Source organism: Panthera tigris, chromosome C2, assembly GCF_018350195.1.
Source record: "Panthera tigris isolate Pti1 chromosome C2, P.tigris_Pti1_mat1.1, whole genome shotgun sequence".
Taxonomy (NCBI): domain Eukaryota; kingdom Metazoa; phylum Chordata; class Mammalia; order Carnivora; family Felidae; genus Panthera; species Panthera tigris.
In genome coordinates this window covers 142,131,418-142,144,606 of record NC_056668.1, presented here as the reverse complement: position 1 = coordinate 142,144,606, position 13,189 = coordinate 142,131,418, and the positions used below count along the sequence as shown (strand labels likewise).

General features: G+C 37.7%; 1 protein-coding gene across 6 annotated transcripts in view; it reads left to right on the top strand.

The window, feature by feature from the left end:
• Positions 1-13,189, top strand: part of NEK10 (NIMA related kinase 10) — a 224,615-nt gene that overhangs the window by 136,204 nt on the left and 75,222 nt on the right. For all 6 annotated transcript variants that reach the window (XM_042998421.1, XM_042998420.1, XM_042998419.1 and 3 more), the window contains one exon: positions 8,880-9,093. In XM_042998421.1, coding sequence (XP_042854355.1) covers positions 8,880-9,093 — 214 coding nt within the window. The remainder of the gene's footprint in view (positions 1-8,879; positions 9,094-13,189) is intronic.

The following is a 13,189-nucleotide window of genomic DNA, read 5'->3' as shown; positions in this document are numbered from 1 at the left end:
TTATTATTTTGAGGAACTAAAAGAAATTGGAGATGTAGCATGTCAAGTAAGGAAGAGAATAGCCAAAGAATGCTGAGGGCCTGGGGAGGCTGACAGGGGCCAGATTAACTAGGCCACGTTGAGGACTTTGAATTTTTATCTCAAGTACTGAGGAGAAAATTTAAGGTCATTTATAGGCTGGCATGTAGTGAAAATTTCTTCTATAGCAAAGATCATGCTGGCTGCTCCGTGGGGAATAGACAGGAAGGATTGGGGGAGTGAAGGGAAGCGGATCTAGCTATCTCCCAAGAGATGATGGCGGATCTGACTGAAATAGTGGTGGCGTTGATGGAGAGAAGTGGGGCTGTTTCCATGGTGAGTTGGAGGTTGGGTCAACAAGTTTGGGATACAAGCATGAAAATGGAATGGCACCAAAAATGTGAAAACAACTGAGTTTATTCTCTGGACTTCAGAAAAGTGGAGCCACAACCATGGAGTGGAGTTCCAAGGAGGCCCAGGTCAGCTCACCGTTAGATGTATGTGCCGGGGGCATCCGGGTGGCTCAGCCAGTTAAGTGTCTGACTCTTGGTTTCAGGTCATCATCTCATGGATCATGGGATCGAGTCCTGGATTGGGCTTTGCATTGACGGTGTTGGAACCTGCTGGGGATTCTCTCTCTCCCTGTCTCTCTACGTCTCCCTTTCTCATGCTCTCTTGTGCTCTCTCTCTCTCTCTCTCAAAATAAATAAATAAACTTAAAAAAAAAAAAAAAGAAGTATGTGTCAGGATTAGAGATGCCCATAGTGAGGCAGGCTGCTGGGTGGGGAGTGAGTTCCCTGTCACCAGAATGTTTAAGAGGATGAATGATCACTATCAGGGGACTCAGGATGAAATGTTCATAAGGACACTTTTAATTCAAAACACTAAGATGCTATAATAAGTAAGAACTGATGATTTAATTTTAATTTGGTATCTGATCATACATTAAGATGTGTGCATTCTGTAGCAGATGTGGTCTTCATTTAAGTTATTTGAGACTTGTTGTCTGGGTTCACATCACAAAGTTTTATCTTTACAAAATTTGACATACATAAAACCAAATTCAGCCATGAATTTTATGCAATTACATATTTAATTTGCTTTGGATTTTTAGTCTTTAAAAATTAAGTTCCAAAAGAATAAGGAAGCAAATTCAATTTTCTATTTTTTTAGTTTCCTATTTTCTTTAGGAAATTGATGCAAGGAATATATAAAGGTAAAAGTTGGTCTTAATAATCATTTATGACTCAGCAAATTAGGCTCAGAGCTGATCAACAACAACATGATAGAGCCTTTGAAATATAAGGTAGCCATTAATGGGAAACTTTACTGGACTCATTCTTAATTTCATACTTGGTGTTGTTTCCAATTACATTATCCTTCTTCTGCTTTCCCATCTCATTTTCACTGTCTACACCCTGTCTCAAGTAGAGTTGATGCAGTTGTGTTTCTAATGTGTAGAATCTTTCCTTTTTCCTGTCCGTTCATATGGCATACAAGCACATTCTGTCACTGGAACTTGTCTTTCCTAGTAGGCTTTTACATTGGGAGGATAACTTAGCAACCCTGAAGAGTTTGGGCAGAAAATAAATCCATTCTGTTGCTCTGCCCAGTACCAACATTACTATTTTTACCTTCCAGTACACTGTTAAGAGAGTATTGTCTGTTTACTTTTTTAAAAAGAAGAACATTTCCTTTTATGCACAAAATATTTCAATTGCCTTACATTTCTCTATCTGTGCCTGGTTGCATAAGCTGTCTGGTGCTTTGTTTCAGAGCCGGTCATGATGACTAACAAAGTTAATTGCTTTCAGCTAGTTTTAAGGACAAAGGGATCTTTACATTACCCCCCCCCCAACTCTGTTTTTTTTTCTTCCCCCCCACCCCAAAGTAAATATGACATGTTGCATTTTGTAAATTTATGGTGTACAATGTCTCCATAATGATGTATTGTATATATTTGATATATTGTAATATGATTGCTGTTGAAGCAATATTTATCATATCATATAATTACAGTACAGTATTATCTATATTCATTATTTGGTGCATTAGGTCTCTATGCTTATTTACTACTCATCACGAGTTTGTACACTTAGCTACCATCATTCTTATAGCCCCCACACCTCGTGTCCTGATAACCACCATTTACTTTCTATTTTTTTGTAGCTTTGATTTTTCTAGATTCCATATAAGTGATATCATACAGTACTTGTCTTTCTCTGAGTCATCTCACTTAGCGTAATGTGCTCAAGTTCCATCTCTGCTGCCAAATATGGGAAGATATCTTCCTTTTTCATGGCTGAATAATGTCCCATTGTACATATACACCCAACTCTTTCATTCATTCATATGATGATGGGCATTTGGGTTGTTTCCATGTCTTGGTTCTTGTGAATAAATATGGGAGTGCAGATACCTTGTTGAAATCCTATTTTCAGTGCCTTTGGGTGTACTCCCAGAATTGGAGTTGCTGGATCGTATGGTACATCCATTTTTTAATTTTTTTGAGGAAACTCCATATTGTTTTTTGTAGTGGTTGGAGGAATTTACATTCTCACCAACAGTGTTAGTGTTCCCTTCTCACCAAATCCGCATGAGCACCTTTTATCTCTTGTCTTCTTGATGATAACCATTCTAACAGGTGTAGGGTGATAGATCATCATGGTTTTTCTTTGTGTCTTCTTGGTGATTTGTGACATTGAGCATCTTTTCATGTGCCTATTGGCCATTTTGATGTCCTCTTTGGAAAAATATCTGTTTAGTTCTGCCCAAGTTAATCAGATTATTTGTTTTATTGTTACTAAGTTGTGTTTTGTTCTTGATGTATATCTGATATGTGGCTTGTAAAAATTTTCTCTGCTTCTGTAGACTGCTGTTTCATTTTGTTAATTAAGGAGCAGAAGCTGTGAAGAAGCTTTTGAGTTTGACGTAGTCCCATTTGTCATTTCTTTTGTTGTTTTTACTTTTGGCATCATGTAAAAAAAAAAATCATTGCCAAGACCAATATCAAGGAGCTTCTTCCTTTCCTTCTAAGAGTCTTATGGTATCGGGTCTTATGTTTAAGTCTCTGATTTTGAGATAATTTTTGTGAGTGATGTGAGATAGGGAGGCAATTTCTTTGTTCTGTATATATTTCTTCACTTTCCCCAGAATCATTTGTTGAAGAGACTATCTTTCCTCCAGTGTGTGTTCTTGGCTCTGTTGTCAAATATTAGTTGAATATATATTCTGGAATTTAAATTTGGGGCTCTCTATACTCTTCCATTGGTCTATGGGTCTATTTTCATGCCAGGATGCTAATGTTTTTATTAGTAGGGTTTTATAGTATAGTTTAAAATCAGGATGTGTGTTATCTCCAGTTTTATTCTTTTTTCTCAGGATTGCTTTGGCTAATCAGGGCCTTTTGTGGTTCCACACAAATTTTAGGATTTTTCCTTCTATTTCTGTGAAGAATGCCTTTGGTATTTTTATGGGAACTGTACTGAGTCTGTAGATGGCTTTTGGTGGTATGGCCATTTTAACAATATTTACTCTTTTGATACATGAACACAAAATGTCTTTCCATCTATTTGTGTCTTCTTCAATTTCTTTCAGCAAAGTCTTGTAGTTTTGTTGTATAGATCTTTCACTTCCTTCGTTAAATTTATTCCTAAGTATTTTATTATTTTTGATGCTATTGCAATTTGGATAGTTTTCTTTATTTCTTTTTCTAATGCTTTATCATTAGTATAAAAGAATCGCCACTGGTTTCTGTAAGTTCGTTTTGTAACCTGCCCCTTTCCTGAAATCACTGATTAATTTCAACAGTTTTTTTCGATTGATTCTTTGGGATTTTCTATATGTAAGATGATATCATTTGGGTTTTTTTTTTGTTTTTTTTTTGTTTTTTTAAAATGTTTATTTATTTTTGAGACAGAGAGAGACAGAGCATGAGCAGGGGAGGGGCAGAGAGAAAGGGAGATACAGAATCTGAAACAGGCTCCAGGCTCCGAGCCGTCAGCACAGAGCCCGACGCGGGGCTCGAACTCACGAACTGTGAGATCATGACCTGAGCCGAAGTCGGCCGCTTAACTGACTGAGCCACCCAGGCGCCCCTAGATGATATCATTTGTAAACAGAGAAAATTTTACTTCTTTCTTCCTGATTTGGGTGTCGTTTGTTTCTTTGTCTTGCCTCATTGCTCTAGTTAGGACTTTTCCAATACTATCCTGAATAGAATGATGAGAGTGGGCAACCTTGCCTTGCTTGTGATCTCAGAGGAAACACTTTCAAGTTTTCTCCATTGAGTATGATGTTACCTGTGGGTTTGTTGTATGTGGACTTTTTAATGTTGAGATATATTCCTTCTATACCCAATCTGTTGAGGATTTTTATCATAAAATAATGTTATATTTTGACAAATGCTTTTTCTGTGTGTATTGAGATCAAGTAGTTTTTATCTTTCATTTTACTGATGTGACAAATTACATTTATTGATTTGTATGTGTTGAACTTTCCTTGTGTCCCAGGGATAAATCCCACTTCGCCATGGTGTTTTCTCCTTTTAGTGTATTCTTGAGTTTTGTTAATATTTTGTTGAGAATCTTTGCATCTATATTCATCGGGGATATTTTTCTATAGTTTTCTCTTCTTGTGGTGTCTTTATCATCTGGTTTGGTATCAAGGTAATGCTGGTTTCTGGATGATCTATCCATTGCTGATAGGGGGGTCTACTATTATTGCATTGTCTATTTCTCCTTTAAGATCTGATAGTATTTGCTTACTATATTTTGATGCGAAGATGTTGGGAGAACGTATATTTGTTATTATATCTACTTGGTGTATTGACCCCTTTATCATTATATAATGACCTTCTTTGTCTCTCGTTATATTTTTTGGCTTAAAGTCTGCTATGTCTGATATAAGTATGGTTATATCTGTTTTCCTTTAGTTATCATTTGCTTAGAGTATCAATTTCTACCCCTTCGCTTTGAACCTATGTTTGTCTTTGGAGCTGAGATGAGTCTCCTGAAGGCAGCATTTGGTTGGGTCTTATTTTTTAATCTATCTAGACATTCAGTGCCTTTTGATTGGTGAGTTCATCCATTTATATTGAGAGTGATTATTGGTATATGGAGACTTACTACTACCATTTTGTCTTTTAGTTTCTGGTTGTTTTGTATCTCTATTGTTTTCTTTTTCTTTGTGTTTCTGTTTACATTTTAGGTTGGCGACTTTCTATGATAATTTTCTCAGTTTCCCCCTTTTTGCAGTTTTGTGTCTTTGCTCTAGATTTTTGAACTTTATGTAAAACGTCTCACAGATAAAATAGTCCATTTTATGCTGATAACAACTAATCTTCATTTGTCTATACAGGTGCTGTCATTTTCCTTCTCCCATTTTTATATTTTTGCTGTCACAAATTATCTCTTTTTATGCTATATGTTTACTACTAAATTGCTGGCATGTACAGGTTTTTTTTTTAAATGTTTGTATCCTTTAACCTTTATGTCATAGTTTAACACCCTATTCTGAAATAGAATTACAATTTTGTGTACAATTTTGTGATTCTATTTATCACCTTACTTGAAAATCTGGGTACTTTTGTCTTTTTGTTTAAGGCAGAAGAGCTCCTTTCAACTAGACCTGTAAAGCAGGTCTAGTGGTGGTAGACTCATTCAGCTTTTGTTTGGGAAATCTTTTATTTCTCCTTCATGCCTGAAGGATAACATTGCTGGATAGTTTTCTTGCCTAAGATTTTTATATTTCAATACTTTGAGTAATCATTCCATTCTCTTCTGGCCTGTAGATTTTCTGCAGAGAAATCTGCTCATAGTTTAATGGGAGTTATTTTGTAGGTTAGTCTCTTTTTCCCGAGCTGCCTTTAAGATTCTTTCCTTATCCTTGACTTTTGACAGCTTCACTATAGCGTGTCTTAAAGTTTTTTTACATTGAGACAGTAAGGTGATTTATTAGCTTCGTGGACTTTTATGTCTAGTTCTTTCCCCAGCTTTGGGAAGTTCTCAGCTATTGTTTTTTTAACTGCCTCTCTGCCCCCTTCTTCTCTTTTCCTTATGATATACCCATTATTTTTGTTGGCTCTCTTAAAGCAGTCTGATAGCTCTCGTAGGATTTCTTCACTTTGTAAAAGTCATTTTAAAAATAGAAGTTCTCTTCTCCTCCACATGAATCATTTCCAGATTCCTACCTTCCAGATCACATATTCTCTCTTCCATCTGATCTGTTGTGTTTACAGTGCTTTGTAATGCACTCTTCATCCCATTTGTCGGGTTGTTCAGCCCCAGAATGTCTGTTTGGTCCTTTTTTAGAATTTCAGTCTCCCTCAGTTCTGACACTTTATCCTTGGTTCTACCACCTCCATGAAGTCCGATCCACTCACCCTCAGTTATACGGATGTATGGATCACTCCGGCATCCTGGTGTGCTGTGCAGAGGGAACCTTGTTGGTTTATGGATGCCCTACTGGTTATACATTGAAGGAGAGAGACAAAGGGAACAACTCACACCACCATAATCCTCAACTCTTTGTTTCTTGAAACACAAAATGAATACAACTGAACATCACATCTTTCTAATTCTTTCCATCTGGTCTCTCAGAGCAGAGTGGGGACAAAGGGGGTGAGGTGAGTAGAACAACCTAGGTTCTTGCTACAACACAATTTTGTTTATTTTATTGGAGAATCACTGAAGCACTTGTTCACTCTTTTTTAAAATTGTTTTTTCATGTTTATTTGTTTATTTTGAGAGAGAGAGAGAGAACAGGAAAGGGGCAGACAGAGAGGGAGAGAATCCCAAGTAGTCTGCCTGCTATCAGCGCAGAACCTGATGTGGGGCTCGATCCCCTTGAACAGTGAGATTGTGACCTGAGCTGAAACCAATAGTCAGACGCTCAACCGACTGAGCTACCCAGGTGCCCCAGCATTTGTTCACTTTTAAGAATTCTCTGAAATATCTAAGCAGGGATGATCTATGACCAATGCTCACTGCCTATGGCCTCATACTCAAAACTGCCCTGCACTTAGTGTTTAAGCCTCTGCATTAAAAGTCATGAGATTCTTAATAATTTTATCTTTAAATTTATGTTTTGGAAATTAAGTCTGAGGAGGCAAGGGGCATGTATATTTGAGGCTGGGGAGCCTCAGTTCATAAGTGGTCCCTCCAACTTCCTACTTCTCTGACATAGATTCTCAGCCATCTGCTCCTGACGCCCTGGCCCCTACCTGGCCTCCAGTTCCCTGTTCCTGACCCTGTCCCTGTCCCATCAGTGCTACTGTTCTCTACCTGGTGTGGTGATTGGGTATGTCAGCATCCTGTATTCTGCTTTGTGGATGCAGACAAGGAGAGGATCAGGGTGCAGCATGTGCCCTGCTGGCATCTTCGGGTGAGGCAAAAATGAGGCCATCCTTAACCAGGGTGGTAGCATCATGGTGCACTGAGTGGGTGACACAGTGGGGCCTCTTGCCCACCTCCAATTCAGGTATCAAGTACGTCATGTGGGCATGGAGGTTGAAGTCTCTTGAGGGTCTCCTGTCTACCATCATTTAGGACCTTGGACTATGGGAAGGGAGATTGATTTCCTCACTCCCTGCTGGGGCACCACACTTTCATTTTGCACTGGGAACTCCACAAATTATGTAGCTGGCCTTGTCTCTACTATCTCTTGCCTCTCTTTGTTATAAATGCAAAGACTGAGCTTTGTTAAATATGAATTCAGCAGATGTGTAAAGTGTCTGTCATAACCAGAGGGCAAGACCACTGCCTTAGCAAGAAATAACACAAAGATTAAGTATGAGATGATAATGTCTTAAAATCTAGTTAAAAGAGGTATATTTTACTCATAATCAAGTCTAAAAGAGTAATTAGCAAATTAACAAGTTAGAGTCTTATTTTGTCTTATGTTGTGAATAATGATAATAAAAATAAAATAGTTCCCCAATATTTCCTGGAGACATCAGTATAGGTGAAAGTTGTATGAACTATAGGTTGCTAAATCAAATACAGATGTGCAAAGTAGGTATTTTTCTCAAAGTCCAAATAAAGTAAAGTTTATTAAGAAGAACATGGCTTCAGTGAAATTAGAGAATTTGAATTAAAATATCATAGTGAGTACCAGAAGTATTTGAAGCATACTAACAATGATCATGATAACTGATTCCGTGGTGTCTTGAATATCCTTGTATTACTGTTTAGCTGTGACATAAATAATACTCTCTTTAATAAGCTGATTGCCATTTCCTACCTCCAAATCACAGAAAATATTAGCATGCAATGTGTCACATTAGCTACTTAAAAAAAATATTACAGACATCTTAAACCTCTGAGTAACTGGATTGCATTTTAGTTTTATGACTTCATGTTTTGTAAGGCTCACACTAATCAAGTTGGGTTGATATTGCTGCTGTACAGCTGGGAAAAGCCAATAAGTTGTGATCCCTTAAAAACCTTCCTTTCGTTTGGTGCATCAGGGTGGTCATCAGGGCCTACATTCTTGGGATCCCTCTTTGTTTCACTGAGTGATGACTTGGCAGTGATTATAGAAAATAACCAGTTCACACAGGAGTGGGTGACCGTATCCACCTGTCCTGAGACCTGAGGAACAATTCACGCTCAGCCTGTAGCCCTTGCCTGTCAGCCCAACTGCAAAGAGAACAGTGCTGCCTCCCTCGGCTTCCCAAACATTCCAAACACCTTTTGAGAAGTCATGGATTCAAAACTATGCTTGATGTCCATCTTATCTCAGGTGTTCTTCGGTGCAGACACCATGGTGGACACACAGTGGGGTTTAACTTTGACCTCCACACCCCATGGCCTCGGTCCCAACATTGACCAGAGTGCTGTAATTAGCTTATGTTCTCTTAGGTGCCTCACTCCTGATGCAGAAGCCCGCCCAGATATTGTAGAAGTCAGCTCGATGATATCAGATGTCATGATGAAGTATTTAGACAACTTATCTACATCCCAGCTGGCTTTGGAGAAGAAGCTGGAACGGGAACGGAAGCGCACGCAGAGGTACTTTATGGAAGCCAATCGGAATGCTGTCACATGTCACCAAGAGCTGGCTCTGTTATCTCATGTAAGTGCAGATCTTTCAGTCTCTTCGTGATAAACTCTAATAAGGATGTCTGAAGTTGTTCAGACTTGTCTTACTGGAAGGTTATCTTAAGTTAGGAAAATATTAATTGCTACATGCAGTGTTTCACTATTATATAGTTACATATTTGCATCCTTTTCTAGATCTTACACTTATAGTTAAAATAAGTCAATATAAATGATTTTCCAAAGAAATACACCTAATTAGAGGCATCTCTTAGCAATTCTTTAAGTTTATATTATGCTCTTTGTATAGGTAGCAGCGAATGCATGTATTTTATTTCTTTAGCAATCTGATTTGGGGAAGATGGATGAAAATGTTGTGTGTTAATTCAGAGAAGGAAATAACAATTGCCTTAAGATTTTGTCTTATTAGTGTAATTGCTTTCATTACTGTTTGTGGTGGTAATAATGTTGCCATGCTTCAAATCAGAATATATCCTTTTATCTTTCTTGCCAGTAACCTTTAAATTATTTTGATATTTAAGTTTATTTCTAAGCATAGCTTGAAAAAGGGAAAAGCCACAGATGTCCACATGTGCAAGTGACCAGTGATGCTCTTGTTGCTGTCTCTTGCTTTCCCGTAGCTTTTGTTGCATTGTGACCCGTGATCTGTCCTTTGCTTGTGCTCTGGGCTCCCCACAAGCAGGGATCTCGTAAGGGACCCTGCAGCCTGGTAGATGTTCTTTCCTTCCCTCTTGGGCATGAGGCCCAAGAAAAGAGGGTCATAATAACATTCTTGATCAGAGTATTTATTCATTGAATTCCTTTCCAGGACCCTAAAGAACTGTTCTGCCTCAGCTGGGAAAATTATATAAAAAGTTGATTTCAGACAAGATACAACTGGGTTTCTTTTCTTTTCTTTTCTTTTCTTTTCTTTTCTTTTCTTTTCTTTTCCTTTCTTTTCCTTTCCTTTCCTTTCCTTTCCTTTCCTTTCCTTTCCTTTCCTTTCCTTTCCTCTCCTCTCCTCTCCTCTCCTTTCCTTTCTTTCTTTTCTTTCCTTTTTTTTCTGATTTCTTGAATAACAGAGTTTCCATCAAACTACTTTCTATTAAAAGCAAAGCACTAATGTTTGGTGTGTTTGTCTTGACATACTTGGAATCTAGTAGTTGAAGTTTCAATATAGTTTTCTTTTGGGGGGAAAAGCTCATTTTTATTGCCTTGCTGCGTCCAGCTGTAATTTCACAGAACAATCCATGGTGATTATCTAAGGCCTTGGTTTATGTTTAGGAGCATATAACTTGGAGTTACAGCTCTTGCTGAACACAGTTAAATCTTATATACAGTGAGTTAGACCTCACTTTTCTTGTTATTTTACTACCTGACTTTGTAAAAAGTAGGCAACAATGAGAAACACACTATTCTACGGATGTCATGTTGCATTCAGAGTATAGTGTTCCCAGTAAACGAAAATGTGAGAGATTTGGCCATTTCTATATATCTTAAGTATTTGAGGCCTTCTATTAAGTTCTGCACTGCAAAGCTACTTAGCCAATTTCCAGTTGGACATAAAAGAGTCATTTTATATTAGATTCGTGTAGCTGATGGGGGGGTAGGTGGAGTTAGTTTAAAATCTAACAGCAAAAATCCTCTTATCTTTAGCAAAACACCTTGAGAATGACTGTTTCATTTATTTACTTTTTCTCCTTGGCTTTTTTTTTTTTTTCAAACTCTTAGTGTGGAAAATTTCACACGTTTACTGAAGTAAAGATAGCACTTTGCGTAGCAGCCCTCCAGCTTCAAGAGTTTGCTGCTTTGAGCCAATGACGTATTGTCTTCATGCCTACCCCACTGCCCACTCCCTGCCATCCCTAGGTTATTTTGAAACAAACCCAAGACACCGTATTATCTCATCTATCAGTATTTCAGTATGTATTTGGAAGGCCATTTTAACTGTAGAAATCTAGCTCTCAGGCCATAACCAGGTTAAACAAAGGGAGTGATCTATTATCAACGAGGGAGTTTTGATGTTCTAGAGGTTCTGTACTCATCCATAAAGAGGGGGAAAATATTACCTATTGCAGAAGGCACTAGGATCAAATAAGTTAATGTGTTTGAACTATGCAAATTAAAAAGTGGCACAAAATTATAGAAAATGAACAGTGATTATGTAAAAAAAAAGTTTTTGATGCAACTTCCCCATTTAGTCCATTAGTACTAAATCTGTGTGTGGTTTTCATGCAGTTAATATATATCTATTGAGCGCGTGCTACTCGCCAGCTTCAATGTCCTCATGGAGCATTCAGTCTCTTAGGGACCATGGAGAAGTGCTTTACTTGTAGGCAAAGTTGATATTACTACTTTAAAAAAACCATAAAATATCTTCTCCTTTTGTACTATTTTATGCATATTGATAAGTTTTCGTTTCTGGATTGATCGAAGGTTAACTAAAACGAGAAATGCAGCTTTATTAAAGAACTGAGAAGGAAATATGATTATATTTCATCAAAAGACAGCATGCAGCTAATTGGCATTATCCTTGCTAAGTACCAATTGTTATTTTTAAAAAACTTACATCCACACCATTGCTGATGGGAAAATTATAGGTATCGAATTTTATGTCTCTTTTTTTCTTAAGTATTGTTATAGATTATGATCGTTTCATTTCAAATGTAGTGGAATGCCTCCCAGAGCAGTTAATATCAGTAATATAATTACACAATCCAATGATAAGCAATAGTCAAAGGAAAGAGAAATTAGTGGGTGTGGTGGAACTTCATGAGTTTTCAACACTGATAAGGAGATCCATTATCAATTGCTGGATTTTGCAAATTAGTGGGTAAGCAAACAATTGATAAGAAACATTAAGGGCTCTTATGTCATGGGGTGTATGCTACTTACTTTTCCACACATTAGCTCGTTCTTAATTATGGCAATGTTCATAATAGGCTGGTAAAGATGAGTATTAATATATATTTCAAAAGGACAGAGAAGTCTTCACTAATAAAGTCCACCCCTGTGTACTGTGGTTTAGACCTTATGAAAGAGAAGCAATATTTTCTTTTTGAAGAATAAGCTTTCTAATTTTTAGATTTCAAAATAACAGGTCACAAGGAGAGCACAGGGTCAAGAACAATAAGAATCAAGCAGAGAAAAATGAGGTGTAACTTTTACTTAAATATGTAATAAAAGCTATCGTACTACACAGCATACTGTGGCGTGGTAGTAGTCAAAATCATGATCGGTGTTTCGGCATTGTAATAGTCAAGATCATGATTGGTGTTTCGGCATTGTGCACAACGTGTTAAACACACAGAATAGCTGCCCTGTGGGCGTTGTCTTATGTCACAGGCAGAAAAATTGGTTGCAGGCATTTCTAAACAGTGCACTGCTTAGATCTTCGCCAGCAAATGCGAGGATGAGGGTTAAAACCCAGCCTACAATAATCTGGATAATCAATAGAAAATTTCAGTTTCACTCAGATTATTGGGATTTTGTGGATACAGCTTTAGACTAATGTTAACATTGGTAAGTAAAGTGTATTTCTATGTGTACAAATGGAGCAGAGCTGAACGTACCAGGGGGACCGAAGGGTAATCATGAAAGAAGCATGTTTTTAAAGGGTAAGTTTTGCAGGGATTCACCACTCCTCTTCCAGTGATATTTGTCAGGTACTTTTATCTTCATCATCTCTGTTCTATAGCTAAACGATTTTTTTGCTAGTATGGTAAGTTCATTCAGTCTGGATAACTATTTTCGTATCCATAAACGCAACAGGGAACAATACAAAAAGAGAAAAATTGAAAGTGCTTGCAGTTTATAATTAATAATAGAAGAACATGGGGTCCCCAGGTGGCTCAGTTGGTTGAGCATCCGACTTCGGCTCAGGTCATGATCTCACGGTTCGTGAGTTTGAGCCCCGCGTCGGGCTCTGTGCTGACAGCTCACAGCCTGGAACCTGCTCCAGATTCTGTATCTCCCTCTCTCTGTGCCCCTCCCCTGCTTGTGTTCTCTCTCTCTCTCTCTCTGTCTCTCTCTCTCAAAAATAAATAAATAAACTTTTTAAAAATTTAAAAAAACAGTGGAAGAACAAAGATCTGTTGAATGTCTTCTGAATGTAAGACATTGTGCTTGGTACT